Here is a 19682-nt window from a genome sequence, read left to right on the forward strand (position 1 = left end):
CATGTGCATGTTAATATTGAAGGTTTATTTTGAGGGAAGGGTTCAAGGGACTTTCTATACATTCCTTTGCAATGTTCTGAGTTTACAATTATTTATAAAAATGTTAGAAAAGAGAAAATTTAATTTTAAGAATAATAGGGTAGAGCTAGAGGAGAATATTGAATGCCTAGATAAGTAGTTTATATCAAATTTTGTAGCCAACGGTTGATTATTGAAGAATTAATAAGATGAAAACAGTGACTTCGGGTAGTTATGAAGCAAGTAGGACTTAAGATCAACTTGATGAGAAAGAGATAACAGGGAGGCCAGCTAGGAAGCTGTGGTCTAGGCTGTATGCTTCATCAGTGTTTTTCTTGTTTTGTCTATGGAGGTGAGCAAGAGCAGTGGTTGTATAGAGGGAAGTAGAAGTCCAGGAAAGTTACTCATTCCACAATGTTTACTGAGCATACATTTTGTGCTACACACTCAAGGTTTCTGCTTTCAAGTAGCTTGTAGAATGGACAATGAATAGGTCAGAAAATATATAATGTTATCTTCAGAGAGTACAAAGCTGTATAAACAAAATGAAACTGAATTTTAGCTAGAGAGTTACTTGGGAAGAAAATTATTTCAATAAGGTGACTAGAAGCAGCTTCTCTGCAGAAAAGAGTGTCTAGATCAGACTCTGGTGATCAGAGGGAACCAATATGTGAAAACTTTTGGGAAGAGTGTTTTAGCCAACTGGAAGACAAAAGTTCATAGGCCTCAAAGTTATTAGTAAGTTTCAAACCATAGTTCCTGGGAAGATAGGAGCAACAATAAGACTGAGGTATTAAATTGCAGCCCTAATTTGGGTTGGGCAGTAGAAGGGATAGTAAATTTAATTTGGACAAGGTTGAACTTGAGGAGATGGCCAAACATTCAGGAGATGAAATGGGAGCCTGGGAGGGGTAGCAAGGTTGAAGAAAGATGTTTGTGGATGTAGAAAAAAAAAAGCCATTAGAAAGAGGATGATTGAAGATATGATAAATATAACAAGGTGGTTAATAAGGGCTGTGAGCACCAGTGATAGTGTTGGTCTTTAGTAAGAAAGATGGAAGAATATGTTGTTTTCAGAGATAAATGGTTAGGAAAGACACAAAATGCAGTGAGCTAAAAGGAGAGAAATGGATGAAGACTTAGGCTGTATGACTTTGATTTTTCTTCTTCGTCCTCTCCTTTCTTTTCCTGTCAGCTTCTCCTTCCCCTTCTCCCTTAAATGCTAGGCAAATTCTCTACCAGTGACCTAAATCTTAAGCTCTGACTTTTTTCATTTTCTTTTTTTTAATTATATTATTGTTGTACTGGGGGTACATTGTGACATTTTCAAAAGTGCTTACAATATATCTTAAATTCATCCCCTCCATCATTCTCCTTTATCCCCTCTCCCCATTCTTAGAATAGTTTCAGAAGGTCTCATTTTTCCATTTCCATACATGACTACATTATATATCTACTACATTTACCCTCCCAAGCCCTTTCCTTATGTCCTCCCCCTCCCATTGGTGCCAACCCCCACATAGAACCTGTTTTATCTTCCTGTCCTGTTTTTGAAAAATGACATTTTTGTTTGTTTAAGATATCTATACAGAGTTTCATTATGACATTTCTATGTATATGTGTATTATGTACTGAATTGGTTCATCTTCATTTTTCTTCTTTCTAACTTAGTCCTTTTTTGATGATTTCAACAGCTTTAAAGTTCTATATTCATTCTTGTTAAGCACTATATTCTTGGAAAATTTTTAGATAGTACTTTTCCCATCTTTAATGGGAGAAATTGGACACCACAACTGTTAGTATTTAAAAAATTTTTTTATGGTTGTAGGATAGGTGCCTTAGAAATGATGAAGAAGAGACATAACTGAAGATTTGATATCAAGCTTGAAATAAGATCCATACAAACAATTCATAAATGACTTTAATTCAACTTCATTCTGTGGTCAGTGATGTCTGTTAAGCTGTCTACATGTACGTGTTTGTATCCACAATAGTAATAACAATATCTGATATTTACTGAGTGCTTACTGTGAGCAAGCATAATGCTAACTGCTGTGTTTTTATTTAATGCTTACAGTTCCCATCTTGCAGATGAGACTACTGAAGCTTAGGCTCATTAAATTTTGCAGTTTACATGCTGATAAGTGGTAGAACAGGCACAGAAGCACAGATTTGTCTCACTCCAAAGACTTGCTATAGGGCCATCCACCTTAGGATTTCCGTAGAAGCTTCCCAAAGGCAGTGTACAGTGTGTTCTGTAGTTCCCAGACCATCTAATCTGAACATGGACATATGAGTAGACTGCCTTTTAAACATCCTGTGCTATTAGCCTGTCATGCTGTAAAGTACATAGAGTTGTAAGGAAATTGAAATAGATATTGAAATACGGAAGAATAAAGAGTAGGATCTGTTTCATGCACAGAATTGTATTAGTTAAGCTCCCTGTAAGGGCTTCTTGACATCGCTGGTGCTAGAGAGACATGATTGTGTTCATCTCGCATTAGTTTCCTGTGGCTGCTGTAAGAAATATGTCACTGTTAGTTTGAAATAACAAAAATACCTTCTTTCACAGCTCTGGAAGTCTGAGTACAAAGTCAAGGTGTCAGCAGGGCCACATTCCCTTTGGAGGTTCTAGGGGGAGAATCTTTCCTTGCTTCATCCAGCTTCTGGTGGCAGTTGGTATTCTTTGTGGATGCATAACTCCTATCTCTCTTTCCATTGTTTTAATGCCTTTATTCAGTGTCTATGTCTTCTCCTTTTCTGTTTCTTATATTGACACTGGTCCATTGGATTTAGGGCCCACCCAGATAATTCAGGATGATTTCATCTCCAGATCGTTACTTACATAGCTGTAAATACCCTTCTTCCAAATAAGGTTATACTGACAGGATACAATGGGTAGCACACGGACATAAATTTTGGGGTGGCCACTATTCAATCTACTAGAAGACTGATGGTAAAAATGACTATAACTAGAAGCAACCACTGAAGAGTTTGTGACATTTTCTTCCTCTTTCCAGCGCATAGTCAGGGCAAACACTTTGGAAAAGCAGTTGTACTTTTACCTCTCAAAGTACAAATGGTGAACATTTACTGCTTGGAGAAGACTAAGGAGTTCTTTTTTTTTTTGTTTTCATTTTTCTTTTATTATTCATATGTGCATACAAGGCTTGGTTCATTTCTCCCCCCTGCCCCCACCCCCTCCCTTACCACCCGCTCCGCCCCCTCCCTCTCCCCCCCCAATACCCAGCAGAAACTATTTTGCCCTTATTTCTAATTTTGTTGTAGAGAGCGTATAAGCAATAATAGGAAGGAACAAGAGTTTTTGCTGGTTGAGATAAGGATTAGCTATACAGGGCATTGACTCACATTGATTTCCTGTGCGTGGGTGTTACCTTCTAGGTTAATTCTTTTTGATCTAACCTTTTCTCTAGTACCTGTTCCCCTTTTCCTATTGGCCTCAGTTGCTTTAAGGTATCTGCTTTAGTTTCTCTGCGTTAAGGGCAACAAATGCTAGCTAATTTTTTAGGTGTCTCACCTATCCTCACCCCTCCCTTGTGTGCTCTCGCTTTTATCATGTGCTCATAGTCCAATCCCCTTGTTGTGTTTGCCCTTGATCTAATGTCCACATATGAGGGAGAACATACGATTTTTGGTTTTTTGAGCCAGGCTAACCTCACTCAGAATGATGTTCTCCAATTCCATCCACTTACCAGCAAATGATAACATTTCGTTCTTCTTCATGGCTGCATAAAATTCCATTGTGTATAGATACCACATTTTCTTAATCCATTCATCGGTGGTGGGGCATCTTGGCTGTTTCCATAACTTGGCTATTGTGAATAGTGCCACAATAAACATGGTTGTGCAGGTGCCTCTGGAGTAACAGTCTTTTGGGTATATCCCCAAGAGTGGTATTGCTGGATCAAATGGTAGATCGATGTCTAGCTTTTTAAGTAGCCTCCAAATTTTTTTCCAGAGTGGTTGTACTAGTCTACATTCCCACCAACAGTGTAAGAGGGTTCCTTTTTCCCCGCATCCTCGCCAACACCTGTTGTTGGTGGTGTTGCTGATGATGGCTATTCTAACAGGGGTGAGGTGGAATCTTAGTGTGGTTTTAATTTGCATTTCCTTTATTGCGAGAGATGGTGAGCATTTTTTCATGTGTTTTCTGGCCATTTGAATTTCTTCTTTTGAGAAAGTTCTGTTTAGTTCACATGCCCATTTCTTTATTGGTTCATTAGTTTTGGGAGAATTTAGTTTTTTAAGTTCCCTGTATATTCTGGTTATCAGTCCTTTGTCTGATGTATAAAAGCTGACATTCTAATATTTCAATGGAGGGTCATATTTTAAGACCCAGTCTTAAACCTGCATTCTATTTGCTAATCTTCTCTTACAAAACCTATGTACTGCCACAGCCTCTCTAGATGCATATTTTGCCTATACTTCCATTAAAACACTAAACTCCCTGAGAACAGATATTCTAATTTCTTACAAGTTTTATAACCATTCAAGCACCAAATACAGATGCTCCTCAACTTACAATGGAATTGTGTTCTGATAAATCCATTATAATGTTACTGATTAGGTTAAGTATGTTAGATTAAGTTAACCAGTTAAATGCTGTTTAGCAACACAGCACATATAAAATATTAGTTGTTTACTCTCATGATCTCATGGCTAACTGGGAGCTATAGTTTACTGACACTGTCCAATATCACAAGAGAGAATCTCTCCTACCAACTATCAGTAGTCTGGGAAAAGAATGAAATTGAAGATTCAAGTAACTTTTCTATTGTATTCATACTGCTTTTCACACTATGGTGAAGTCAAAACATTCACCAACATGAGATACCACCTGTACAGTGTTTCTATTACAGAAAAAGGATAAGCAATTCCCAATCTTCATTGCTGAATGAATTAATTGGGTATCTCTGCCCTAAGAAGTCTCATGGTCTAACCACAAAACCAGGATATTACATTTATATAAATAAGATAACTAATAATACAAGTCTATAATACAAGGCCCAAGGAGTAAACAGTGTTACACAAGTGCAGGGAAATGAGAAATACTTCTGGAACATTTGGGAGATGCTTCCTCAAAGAGGTTGTTTGAGGAAAACCTTGAACAGACAAGTAGAACTCAAAAACACAGAAGTCCATTATTGTTAGCCCTTATTTTAAAAACAACCTGTGTGTTGATCTCATCCTTCATACTACTGAATAATATTCCAAAGCACTGATATGTTATAATTTATTCAATTGTTCTCCTATTGATGGACATTTAGGTTTGTATGTGCTATGATTAAAGTTTGGATCCAAGCTCAGAAAATCCAAATAAGAGTACTGTAAACACAAGATATTCTATTCTCTCTTGTGTGAAAGAAGCCCAGAAGTAGACAATTGAGGGTTAGTATGTATACTTCATAGTCTTCAAAGACCACCTCTATTTTCAGCTCCACCATCCCAGCACATGCATTCTGTTTTCAAGCCTGCCTCAGCACATCCTCTCACAGGTAACTGGACAGAAAGGGGAAGAACAAAATGGTGTGCTTCCAAACTAAGCCAGCTCCTTTTATGCAGCCTTCTGGAAGTTTCATACCATATTTCCAGTTCTAGCTCAGCGGACAGAACTTAAAAATATGGCCATGCCTGTCTGCAAGGGAAGCTGGAAATAAGCGGTCTTTTACATGAATGTATTGGGATCCCTAATTAAATTAAGAATTTGTAAATAAAAAAAGATGATGGATACTGAATATCAACCAGCAGTAAGGGAGCAAAACTGCCATCTTGCTTTGCTAATTATAAATAAGCAGGTACATCATTTCCTATAGTCAGTGTGTAAGGAGGGGGAGCAAAAAAGACACACACTTTAAAACCTAAGCCTAAAATAGACAAACAAGAAAATAAAAAGCATTCTATCTAGCTCTAGTTCCTTAAATAAAAGAAACCTTGACAATGACTCCCTAACAAAACAAATGTTATACCTGAATTTTGTAATATTCTTATAATAATCATGATGAATAGACTATACCTTGGTTTGTTCTTTAACTGTCTTTTGTATTTTTTTAATCAGCAAGCCAGTCCTTCTGAATATGGACTCCCTTGCAGAACCCTGTAAGGCAACTATTTTCCTTTTCTTAGTGCTTCTGGACCTCTAAGTCTTCCTTTCACAGCATTCCTGACCACAAGATGATGTCTAGTTTTTCACCATTATAAATCATGCTGCAGTAAACAACTTGTAAATGCCTCCATGTGCTCATGGTGACAATTTCTCAAACAGATATTCAAAAAAGGACTTTCAAGGACAAATGATATGCACATTTTTAATACATTCTGCCAAACTGCCATCCAAAGAGCTGTACCAATTTATACTCCCCATCATATGAGTCCTTAATTTCTCACACATCACTAACACGAGATTATCACTTTTTTTCTTTTCTTTTTTCTTTTGCAAATCTAATGGGTAAAAAAAAATGCTTACTTCAACTCCACTCCCCTAATTACTATCTAGATTGAACAGAATAATATATTTATTGGCCACTGCATTAATTGTTCTTCCAACTGCTGGTTCTTATCTTCTGTTCATTGCATTGTCTTCTGAATAATAGTTCCCTATGTATATTCTGGATTTTAATCTTTTATTATACATGTTGTTCTTTTCTTACAATCTACACTTACCTGTTTATTTTGTTTATTGTGTCATTTGTTTTAAAAGTATTAAACTTTGATATAGTTAAATTTATCGGTGATTTCTTACATGACTTCTAGGATTTTTGTCTTACTTAGAAAGACCTTCCCACTCAAAAATTACAAACATATTGTCTCCTAATATTTGATGGTTTGCTTGTTACATATAACCAATATGGAATTTATGTCAATATATCATATGAGGTAGGACTTTTTCTAATTATTTTTCTATATAATGTTGTCACAACTACATATTCAGTAATCTACTTCACTCCCCAATTTGAAATGTTCTCTTTTCAATATGTTGTTATCACACAGAATTGAGTGTTCTACTCTATTTTCCTATTCTATTTATCAGTCCACTTCTAGATCAACACTACAAAGTTTTAATGACCAAAGCTCTATCTGGTAAAAATGGATTCCTTCCTATTAGTGTCTTTAAAAAGAAGCTGACTATTCTCATAAATTTTCTCTTCCATATGATTTTCAAATCAGTTGATTTAATTAATTTTTAAATCCTGTGAAGATTTTTTAATTGAGATTGCTTCAAATTTATAGATTTCTTGAAGATCACTCTCCTGTTTTCAAAATTAGTATGTACAAGATTCACCAAATACCCATTATGAGCTAAGTTCTATGGGAAATTCAGAGGATTTTAGATAGTTCTTTCCATACAGAAATGTATAAATTGAATGGGTAGAAAAAGACATAAGCAAGTACTGAATTCAGTGACAAGTAACCATAGAACTAAACTTCTAACTCACTCATGGCCATTATCATATGTACCTCAAGGCTTATTTCTGCCTCTGATTTTATTTCTGGTTTTGTTTTTTCCTTGGCCTGTTTTGCTTTTTAAACAAATGGTAATCTGTTAAGTGTTTATATACATAATCAATGATTTGCCTCCATAAGTAAGTTCCATTATCATCACCATTTTATAGATAAGGAAACTGAAGCTCAAAGAAGTAACTTTTCCAAGCAAGGGGGTGGAGAGCAGCTAGGATTTGAAACCAGATTTGTCATCTTCGGCCACCAGTGTTTTCTTCCTCCCCCTTTTAAATTCCCGCTGTTTTGTCAAATGCAAAATTCATCTCTGAAATAAAAATAGGAAATGAAAAACATCCAGCTTTGCTTCCTGTTCTATCTGCAGGCAGAGGCCCAGAAAATAATAGGAGCACTTGTAGGCAACGAAGGGAAGTTCCTTCCCCTTGTCTGAGCTGGGCCTGTCGGTCCCTCTCTTTGCCTTCCCCTAAGCTAAGACCAAAGCCTACAGCATCATTTAGCTCCCTGTGCTAAATGGAAACGCGGGGCCCCTTTCTCAAAAGTAGTAAGAATCTCAAAAGGGGACAACAAGGGAAGTTAAAGGAAGCGAGGGCAGAACGCACGGTCCTAGGCCAGTGAGGCAGGGCCTAGATGAGTCTGTCATTTCTCTGACACCTGTCCCTGGTTTGCAGAGTCACAGCCCTGCTCTGATGAGGAAGGCTGCTCGGAAGTCTTCCTCCCCACCGACAGCGACTACGACTCCAGCGACGCCCTGAGCCCCCGAGACCTGGACCTGGTCTACCTGTCATCGCAGGACATCGCCCAACAGGCCCTCAGCGGCCTCAGCGGCAGCGCCCCCGATGTCCTGCAGGTGCACGACATGAAGACTCCAGCGGAGCCAGACCCCCAAGGCCGAGCTCAGGGCCCAGGCCCCGACCACTCGTGTACAGAGTTCCTCCACAATCTGTCCCTCACAGGATTCCCACCCAAGAACCACGCCAAGATGGCGCCCGGCGCACGGCCACCGTTAGGCTTCCTGGGAAAACGGAAGCCGGGCAAGCACCAGCACTACAGCGGCTTCAGCCGTCATCACCGCTGGCTGCGCATGCACAGTGAGACGCAATCGCTGTCGCTCTCTGAGGGCGTTTACACGCAGCATCTGTCCCAAGCCTGTGGCCTGGCCCAGAAGCCTGGGGAAGCCAAGAGACCTGGACCTGCCCTCGATGAGACCCGAAGCCTGGCTCTGGCCCATGCGGCCAGCCTCCCGGAGGAACGGAAGAGCAGCCTCCAGGACCCAAGGCCTTCAGTCCACCGCATCTATGTGGAGTCCTACACCGGGGCCCTAGTGGGCCAGGACACAAAGCCGTGGGCTGGCTTGAGCCCGACCCGCAGAGGCTGTTCCAGCCTGCCAAGCCCCACAGCCCCAGAGATGAGCCCAGAAGGCCCCACCTCCCCAGTGTCAGAAATACTAAACAGCATGCTTTAGGGAAAGGCCCACTGGCAGTCTACCATTCCACCACTAGTCCCCACATTTCCACCACCATAGCCCCAGCCTGTCTCCACCCATTTTCAAACCTTCGGAACATTACAAACCCAAAGGCTATCCTCTTTTTTCAAAGGAGTGGAAGTAGAGGCCAGGGTCAGCTGTGTTGTTCGCAGCTCAGCCTGTAGAAAGGATGTGGAAGAGCTTTCCTGTCAATGTGGAGTCTGAGAGAAGTGATTCAAACATGCAACACTGTTGATGTCACCTGTGGCTAAGATAGGCAATCCCAAAGAGACACCCTCTGTTCGCAGCTGGTTCTGTAATCTGACCCCTGGATTTAAAGCTAATTTATGATTGATGAGTTCTACAAATGGGAATAAGGTTGGCGTAGCTTTTGCCTCCAATCCAAACCTTTAGAAGAGTTTGGGGATAAGAGGCCCAGATTTGTGTTTCTGGGGCAAGGAATCAAGTGGGCTTTGTGCTGGGTTCTCTGTCAGCTAACCCAGGTCATACCAACATGTAGAGTTCTCAGAACTTCCCACATCCAATTTATCCATCAGCACTTATTTGATCAAGTATGCCTTAGGCAGGATTTTTCCTCACTTACTGCTGTGTAAAGACCACCAGAAACAAAACTGGAAGACACTTCTAGCCTGTCTTGCAAAGACAGAATAGTGTAGAAAATAGCCCTCCCCACATACTTGGTTCCCTATAAAAATCAACATAAATTGTTCCAGGGTACAAGGAGAAGACTGGATGAAGGGAAAGCCTGAATTATAGATAAGACGAAGGGAAGAAGAGAAACAGGAATAAAAATGCTTTTCCTTAATCTTAAATCCACATGTGGGAACTGGGTCACTGAAAATTGTAGTGAATCTGTTCCAGATTCTCAAGTGATGAACTCGTCATTGAACAAGAAGGTGCTCTGAAGATGTGGCCAGGCAGTAATGGGTTTGTTCCTCACATCCCCATAAGCACAAAATCCACCATGCATCATAGGTCAAGGTTGTCCAGGGTTGGAGTGCCTGCCTTCCTCTTCCAACCTACTCCTCCCAACATCAATTTTACCACAGTATCATCTGGCCCATTACCCACAGGGGAAATCTTTTTTTAGAAGCCCATGCCAGTAGTCCACTCCAAGAATGTGCTACAAAACACTTGAAATCCTACTTTGGTCACATTGCCTCCTACCTGAATTTCCCATAAATGAGAATCCCAAATCAAAGAGAAATTACATAGCATATTCAGGAAAGGTATGAGTCTTCTCTTCTCCTGGAGCCAAGACCCACTCAGATCATTGACATTTCAAATGGTCCTTTTCTACTTCACAGGCATTTCAGTTAAATATTGTGCTTTATGGCCCTAACCATATCCTCACAGTCCTACCACTTCTCATGGGAGTTCATACAAAGTCCCCTGTTCACAATGTTATTCTGATTCCTTCCATTTTTAAAACATTTGATTTAAACATAAATAATGATCCTGTTGGAAAGTCACGGATTTGGCCCATAGCCTATGGTCATTAGAAAACTAAAGCCCAGAACTCAGTCTTTATTTTTTTTAAGAGATTTTATACTCATTGAACTCCCCAAAGAATCTTGATCAGAATCACTACTGCTCCTTTTCTGTGCCTGGGAGGATTTTAAAATATAGGTTTTTTTCTGTCTAAGTGAATTATGAATATCGAAGGAACGAGAACTAGAAGAGACAACAAAATTTGTCTTAAGTATTTAGCTTTATAGATAGGGCAGTTGAGGCCCAGAGAGGTTAAGTGACGTGCCCAAGGTCACAAAAGCTTGGTTAGTCTCAATGTTAAGATCAGAACCTCAACCATTCCCTATAGCAGCAGACTCTCCCACTGGGAAATGATACATAACTTATCAACTCTTGATTGTCTATGGGGTACTTACCTATTTTGCAAAACAATCTCCTTCTAATTCTAAATTCCATCCTTTGCTCAACCTTTACCTAACAAGTGTCAAGAGCTCCTTGTTGCTGGAGAATACAATTTCATGTAACTGACATCTAAGCTAACTAATGAAAAATCAAATTTGGGAGAAATGTCATTTCAAGTTATGATGCCTAGTTAATAACAAGAATGACCAAGTTATCGCTACTCAGTTTCTGCTTATTTCTAATTAGAAGACAGCTTGTATATGGTGAATGACTTTGTGAGGTGAGATTCGATCATTCACACGGACTAAGAAGCCAAGCGACTCTGATGCTGGCCACGTCCACTGACACAAGGGAATGTTTGTGACTGTGAATTAGATAGGAGGCATTCAACAAGCCAGCGAGTTCTGGCTTACTGGACCCCACCTGCATTAAATTTCAAACACACTAATTTATATTGGGGACACAGAGTTATATTTTCACTTTCCATGAGAAAAAAAGGCATGCCCATGATATGAATAATGTATAGTAGATTTCAATGGGCATTTTGCTAGCAATATTCCCATATAAAAATGGATATGTTATAACCTCAATAATTAACTATTTGTTCAAGATGATTCACCTCACACCTTCACTTTGCATACTTATACACCCAGTTTAAATTAATTCATTCTTGTGAGAAACAATTATGATCTCTAATTCAGTTTTTTATTCATTCATATTATAGAGACCTTACAATGTCTAGGGATTTCTTGCTTGTTTACTTTCTTTTTCTTTTATTTTGTATATGATGAACTTGGTCTTTTATTCCCTTCAAATCCAATCTGAGAGCTGGAGGAAATTTTCCTATCCTGGATCTTCTTTTCCAGAGTTTTTCTGACATGCTTTACTCACACCTGTATCATCCAGATCTCATCATTTGATAAAATCCTTAAAAATCTTTGCCTGAGGACCTCCCTTGTCTATCTCTATACCCCACAGAGAACCAAAGATACAGTGTGAAACACATTCCTGGACCACAAGGAGCTCACAATCTGATCTAAATGTGTAGCCATACATTTACTATACATCCAATGTCTTGAAGAGGCAGCAGCCTGTCGCCTTGACCTGGCAAACATAGTGCATGTTTGGCTAAACATCTTTGACTGCACTCCTGTTATCTATTCATGAGGTAGGACAGCTTAGAAAATGCAAGTCATAGATGTATATGCTCAACGACCACTTACAAGGCTATCATATCCTCTATCTTGGTGAGGGTACATGGGAGATAGTAATTAAAAACATTCACTCCAAGAAAGAGTGGTTTAAGAAGTGGTACTTAAAGATGAGATCCATTCTGTTTTAAGAACATTCACTAATGCTCGAAGCAATAATTATACTGGAGAAAATGGTTCCATTTGGATTGAAAATTGAAGCCAGTTAGTAATAATATTCCACCAGTCCCCTTTCCTGAAGGATCCCAAAGCACTTTATGAAAAGCAATGACTGAAGCCTTGTTGTACTCCCCTAAAGAAACCTTGTCTGGGAGCCACCTGGCAAACACCTACCCCATCCTTGCCAGGAGATCATGCCAGACAAGTAAAAAAGAGGACTGGCCTCTCATTCATTGTTTTCCTGCCACACAAACGGGTACCCTGCTGAGGTCTGAGCTCTTCCCTGAAAGAAAACTTAGTTAGACAAGAAGGAGTATCAGAAAAATTTCTAACTCCTTGGTCTCTTATTCTTTACCCTCCACCCAAGATGTACTTGCTTTCTCCTGCAGAACAGCTCAAGCTATCAAGCGGTCTGCAGTGCATTTAAGTTCCCTAGTATGTTAACAGCACACAGAATTCACTGACTTCTGAAAATTTATATACATTAGGGAGAGGATATCATTATGCTACAGCTTCCCAACTTTGTAGGTAAGACCTACAACAGTAGGTGTGCACTTTTGTATATTTGTTTACTAGATACTAATATATTGATTACAGAGATTAGAGGGTAGTTATGGATTCACAAAAGAACACTCAGCTGATTCAGAGTGCTACATTGCTACTTATAGAATCTAAATATTTTTCCAGATGATTCAGTAAAAACAAATCTAGGCCTATTTTTTTTCAAGGTCATAGCTTTAAGGAAACTTTTTAAGGAACAATTTGAAAAGCAGTGGTATCTCTTCACAGGTAGTAGGGTGGACAAGGAAAAAATTTGTGTCTTTGCCAGTCACCTCTCATAAGATGTTCAAATACATGGCTTATGACTGTTAAGCTAAACTTCAATGAGGCCTTACAAACAACAAGGGTAGTGTATTTGAAACGATGTTGTACAGCTTGGAAATTATTCTAAGATCTTAATTCAGAGTTTTTCTGAGGTGTTGAACTTTGCCATTAGCAAAAAGTATTTTTAGAAAAAACTCCATTGACTGTTTATGAAGCACGGTTTTGCCATATTTCAGGTCTCTGGTTTTTCCACTGCATCTGCACACAGTTATATTTGTTTTTCAATTGTATCTTCTATTTCCATTAATAATGAAAGTTTTAAAGTGGTTATTCAAAAGGACAATTGGTTTTGTTTAACAATGAGATTTTTTTTGTTGTTCTTATTGTTGTTTTAAATACTATCGTAGGGTCTGTTCCCTACAGATGTACACATTTTTAACTTCAGCAAAAGTCAATATTTAACTTAGTAGCAAATGTTATCAAGCTGTTCTCTAATGCTTTTTGCTTCTCTTCTTTCAATTCCATGATATGAAAGTCCGAATATACTTTTATAGTAACACAATCCAATAATTGATTTACAAAACCCAATTCTGGCAAGTTCTTGTAAGTCACTCTGAGTTTCTGTGTTGCCTCGTGGCTTGTGGCAAACCAGATGTATGGCGATATCTATCTATGTGGTCATAAGCATCAGTTTGATGTTTGTGATTGAAAAGGAAATAAAATGTGTGTGTGTGTGTGTTCAAGTGTGTGTGCATGTGTGTGTGAGTTGGGGGATTTTGATAGAAAAAGTAATTTAAGTGACATTTCATTAGGCAATGTTTGGTTGCTTCCTGCCTAATATGTACATAGCAATCTGGCTGATTATAGGTTGTTATTTGTTCAGAATTTATTGTATCTTGTCACTATGTAATGCAACTGAGTATATGTTAAAGTTTAGACTTCAGTACATTATCTGCACAATTTTGTGTGCTTTACACCTCTGTGAATATACAAATGAATCATGTATGGTATGTTAAATGTGACCTCCAATATTAAAACAACAATTTTGTAGTATGTACATTTGGAAACTATTTGAACATTTTAAATGGATATTGTAAATGGCCAGTACCTTGAATCAAACACAGCACTGGTAAAATGCATGCCTCTTCAACTTATTGATTTATAAGAGGTCAGGTGTTAAAAAGAATTGAGATAATTTTTCTAATGGCAAGTATTTTTGATAATTTCCTACCTGCCTAACTGTCTTTTCAAGAAAAATTGTCAACAGAAGAAATCTTAGCTATCAGAGAGAATGACTTTGTTTCATAAGCATTAAATAGACTTTATATCTTATCCAATATTGTTGACATCAAGGTCAAGGATAAAGAAGTCAAAAATATTTTTGATTCATCACAAGTTGATTTTTTTTTTCTTGCTGTTTCAAGGATAGTTTGTGAACCCTTTGTCTTCAGTGTGGAGAAATGTAGATTAAAAAATAAACTAATAGAATTATCAGTATTTGGCTTACCTAATGCATTTTCCATGTGTCTATGTAGACAAAAATTGTTCAACCTAAGCTTTTAAAATCCTCTTACTAAAACTTTGAGTGAGGTTATTATTGGGGGCATTGTTTGTACAATAACAAAGTCTGACCAGTTGGATCTTGATTAACCAATAGCATTTGGATTACTTCCCTTTCCTAACTGCTTATTGCCAAGTATTGAAAATATACAGCAGCTGATTGCCATGGCAAATTCTCTTACCAGGACGTAGCTGGAAGTTTGGCTATCTTAACCTCACTGCTTCTAACTCTGCGTGTGCGCTTAACCATCTTGAGTACATTCTGCATGTGCTGTTCTACCTTGAACTCTCTGTCTACCCCTTCTACTTCCACACACACAAAGCTCCCCTTTCCCCCATACCCTTTGCTGAGATTTAAGATTCTCACAAATCTGAGATTAAACATAGATTCTTCTGTGTTTAAGAATACTACAGATTATTTAAATCCCAGGAACCTGTATAAAGGTTCTCCTGAATTCCAAAGAATAGGAAGTATGCTGCTTTGGACCATGTATTTGTCTTATGCTATTCTACAGAATTCTTTTAAACACACACACACACACACACACACACACAAATTCAACTCTTTATTGGCATGTTTGTGGTTGGCGTTTCTGACAACCTCAGAGGACTATTTTGTTGTCATGGCCAAATATACTATTTTCCCTATGTAAATTGTCATCTTTCTAAGCAAACTATTACTTTCTTTTCCTAATTCTGCCTTCAAATAAAAGCTTACCTTCTTTTTTCAAACCAAACAGATGACATTGCTCTTTAATATCCTCCTTCCTCTATGAACACTCTTGGGGAAGCATTTGAGGAGAAACAGAAGGTAAGAGGACACCTTTCAAAGTTAACCTGCTAAGTAAGAAGTATGCCTCCATTGAATGCTTAGCTCTTTCAAAAAGGTATGCCAAGCAATGCCCAGTATTTCTACCTGCCAATAAGAAATAAGTCTTTCTTCTCCATAATAAAAAAAAAAAAGTCATCCTAGGAATTCAGCAAGATAAAACCAAGAGTTTCTCATCTTTTTACAGTGACTGTCAGGCAAAAGTGTGTGTGTGGTGCGGGGGCGGGGATCTCATAAGAAAATTCTCTTGACTAACATTATCACAATGCCAAAGAAGTTAGATCTTTGAAATTTTTTTTTATAGTGAAAATGCATTTCCAACTCAGGTAGTGTATGTTACTCTCACCTTGTAGTAGCCTGTCTTATCAATCCAAGCATTAAGTTATATTGTCACAGAACACAACTGGTGTTAGATATTAACTAAAGGAAGTTAGGCACCAGGTGTGTGGTACACTAAATCAGAGGGCTGTACGTCAAAAAGGACTTCCTATTTTATTAGTCATTACCTCCTGAGCACATTTCACAAGTCCTGGTACAAATACCTACTAAATGGGTAATAAACTGATAACTATCAGGAATTACAGAGATATGGCTTAAAATCCAGTTTCCCATAAAGAATGGACTAAACTGGGGGGGGGGAAGAGAGACTGAAAGGGGGATAAATATGATCAAATTATTTCACACACATTTATGAGAATAATGAAACATTAAAAATTTAAAAGGAGGGAGAAGGGGAATAAAAAAGGATAATTATGGGATGAATTAGATCAAAGTACATTAAATGCATGTATGGAAATATCACAATGAAACCCCTTTGTAAAATTAATACACAGTAGTACAAAAAACAAATAACTGAACATGTACCCAGAGGTACTCACATCAAAACAGGCAGAAGGCAAAGAGCAGCATTGGCATATTTTCTATATTGCAAATGGCTTTCTGTAGATATAACTCACATATTTCAATAACTTAGTTTCAGTTCCAAATTACTTGCTTTATAGTACTTCCTTTGACTCCTGGTATATTCTCAAGTAATTCATAAATTTCTAAACTACTTTTCTCAAGCTCTCTATCTAACCTTCTTTCAATTGTAATGAAACAGTCACCATAGATTGTCTCTGAAGTCGACCTTTTCAAAGCCAGTGTGTGTCATTTTAATTCACATAATTGTGACGTTAGAGAGTGATCTTGTCTGTTGACTGAGTTAAGCAAAGTAAAACATTTAGTAATTTTGTACTGATATGATTAAAAGCATTATTTGAACACTTAGGCACATATTTCAGACTTTACGTATTTATCTCTTAGACTGTCCATTACTCTGCACTTGAACACGCAGCAAATTTTACCTATTTGCTTAAAAATAAAAGAATGGACTAGAAGGCCTTTCCAAATGCTGCTAGCCTGGGGATCTCTAAAGTGGATTAGATGAGGCTTAATTTAGCTCTTCAGGTTGCCTTGAAAATGTTTCTTTAGGACTGCCTGAAAAGTTTCACCACCCACCCCACACACTATCTTAAGAGCACTGTGATTAAGGCCAGCCTCCAGGCAGCAGCAAAAGCCCTGAGGAGAAATATGCCCTTTCTTATGATGCCAGGTGCACTTCAGGAAACCCAGCAGTTATCTGAGGGCCACAATACCTTGCCCGTGACTAACTGTCATAAGATTGACAGGCAGATCACCATCTTAGCTGTACCAGCGAAGTACCCAGCAAATTTTCAAAACTCTCATCCCAGCACCCAGGAAGGCTGCTTTGCATATTCATTTTCTTCATAGAGCTTTTGATAACTACAGTCTCCTAGCATCATCCTATTTGATCTGGACAAATAGCTCCGGGAGGTGATCAGAGTAAGAACTTTTATCTCCATTTCACAAATCAGAAGAATGAGGCTTAGTGAAGTAAGAACTAGAACCAAACACTCCTGACTTTTGTGGGTACCACATACCATTGAATTAGGTCCTTTGAGAAAGGAAAATAAATAGCCACTGGCATAGATGCCCTGCACAGACAGAACTGGAAGTGGTAAATACACATCACAATGACCACAGATAAAGGCAGATAGGACAACACAGCACATAGACCCTTTCCCAAGAGACCCACATTGTATCTTAGGGACAAGGCTCTCTGTGACTACAGGCAAGATACTCTTTTGCTCAGGATTGACATATAGATTGCACATCTATAAAATGTGCAAGCTTTTTTTCACCTCTAAATTTAAAATGCTCACATTGTGTGCTTATCAGAGATGGATCGGGATTCTCAAAATGTTTCTATTTTGATGACATGCTTTATGTTGTTGTTCTGGGTGGGAAGCACAGGTTATGGAAGGTAAGTAAGAGGTGACATTGAGTCTGCTGAAGAGAAAGAAACTGCGAATAACCCATGCTTGGCATCCTGATATTCTCCTCCAGCTCCAAAAAAATAATCCTCATGGTTGAAGAGCTGAATCCGTATTCTGTCTCACCTGGCCCCAGTCTCTCTCAGAAGACAATTCCACCTGTTTCAGTTCCCCAGTTCTTGGCTGCCCAGGCCACTGTAGAACTGCAGTGAATGTGGTCCGGAATATTCTTTGGACCTTCCCCAGCATCTAACTTGGCTCTAGCACTCCCTGCCAGCTGTTCTCTTAGATCTTGCCTGATCGCTGCTATAAGATCCCTTCCCTAGAGTGTCCTGGAAAGGGTCAAAGCATTGCCCAACTCCAGGGGGCACTATTATTAAGTATGGAATGTACTCCATTAGCCATTTCCCAGAACCCAGGCATGAAGCAAGAAGGCCCCTTTGCCAGGCATCAAGGATGCAATGGGCATGTCCTTCGGGGTGGAAGAGAAGACTAGAGACTGTCATGGAACACAGAACAAAGTCCCTTTTTATGTAGGATGCTAATCATCCCACAGTGGGCCTGCACAATTTTGGACACATATCTGACTCTTCCAAGAACCAACTTGAGCACCAGCTTGAACCTTGCTTGGGCCACTTTGGCTTGGCTGCAGCCAATGCCAGGCATTGTTCTCCTTCTGCCCTCAGCAGAGACTATGAAGTCAGGAGAGCAGCATTCTCTGACAAATGTTCAACACATTTCCTCGGGTCCCAGGAGGCCTGATATTGAAATGTTTTCCTCCCCACAGTTATATTTTCCTTAGCTGAAAAAGTTTTGTTTTGGAAGTTGCTACCCTGTCGAGGTAGTGAGTCAGTTCGGGAGGTCGGTGCAGAGAGGAAAATGCACATCACGGGCAGAGGCCCGAAGGATGGGGGTGAGAGGAGATGGGAGATTCCGGGTGGGAGAGAAAAGGCCACACCCTCTGCACCCTTCTGCCCTTTCAGGAAGAACACAGCCCCTCCTAAGCAGCGAGGGGCCCTCTGAGCCTGAGAGCAAGTCCTAGATGCTGCCTTAGGATTTGTTTCTGGGAGAGAATAGGTGGGCAAAAATGGAGCTATCTTTTATGGGTCACTTTTTCAGTGCCATTTAATCTTCTGTTCCATGATCTGTGAAAGTAGATAGCATTATCATCGCTACATTTTACAGAAGGAGAAAGTAGGGGCTAAGAAGGGAAATTGCATGCCTAACATCACACATCCAGCAAGTGGTAGAGCTAAGGCTGGAATTCAAATTCAGCGTAGTAGTCTAACATCCATTCTCCCGTGTAGTCTTTATATAAGACTCATTCCATCCCAGAGAAACGGACCCAACTGACTTGGAGGAAAATAAGAAGACCCATTTGGAGGGACAGTTGCAAAGATCTGGCTCTAGGCAGGGAGGAGTTGTTGGCAGAGGAAGAAGAGGTTTATGGACCTCAACCACCCTTTTCTTTCCCCTCCATTCTCAACTCCTCTCAATTTTTCCACTCCATGCATTTTCTTCATGGGGAGTGAGAAACCATAGAGATACAAAAGAGCACACAGCAAGACATGAACACACACAGATTCCCTTGCTTACACATACACAACACAAACACACACATCTACACAAGCACAGAGGCACACACATCTGGAGGTAAATCTCAGGATTCAAGGGTTGGCCTCGTGCCAACTCTGAGCCCCAAGTGGCCCACTGAGGAGCCCTGGTCTGCAGCACTTTGGGAGGTCAAATCCATGAAAGAGCCCTGGTAGTTTAAGAAAGAGAAAGGGAGAAAGAAAGAACACCAGCACCTCTCATGATGGGAGGTCAGCCCAAATGAAACCAGGAGGGTGGGTGGGGGTGGGGTGAGAGCATGGGGGTGGGGAGCTTGGTGTTGGCAGCTGAATTCCTACCCT

General features: G+C 39.4%; 1 protein-coding gene across 1 annotated transcript in view; it reads left to right on the forward strand.

Annotated features, from left to right (window-relative positions):
* Positions 1 to 14494, forward strand: part of Ankfn1 (ankyrin repeat and fibronectin type III domain containing 1) — a 418857-nt gene extending 404363 nt beyond the window's left edge. Inside the window, exon 20 of the mRNA XM_074046108.1 lies at positions 8163 to 14494. Coding sequence (XP_073902209.1) covers positions 8163 to 8956 — 794 coding nt within the window. The 3' untranslated portion in view covers positions 8957 to 14494. The remainder of the gene's footprint in view (positions 1 to 8162) is intronic.
* The last annotated feature ends 5188 nt before the right edge of the window (positions 14495 to 19682 follow it).

The sequence above is a fragment of the Castor canadensis genome, chromosome 11, assembly GCF_047511655.1.
Source record: "Castor canadensis chromosome 11, mCasCan1.hap1v2, whole genome shotgun sequence".
NCBI lineage: Eukaryota > Metazoa > Chordata > Mammalia > Rodentia > Castoridae > Castor > Castor canadensis.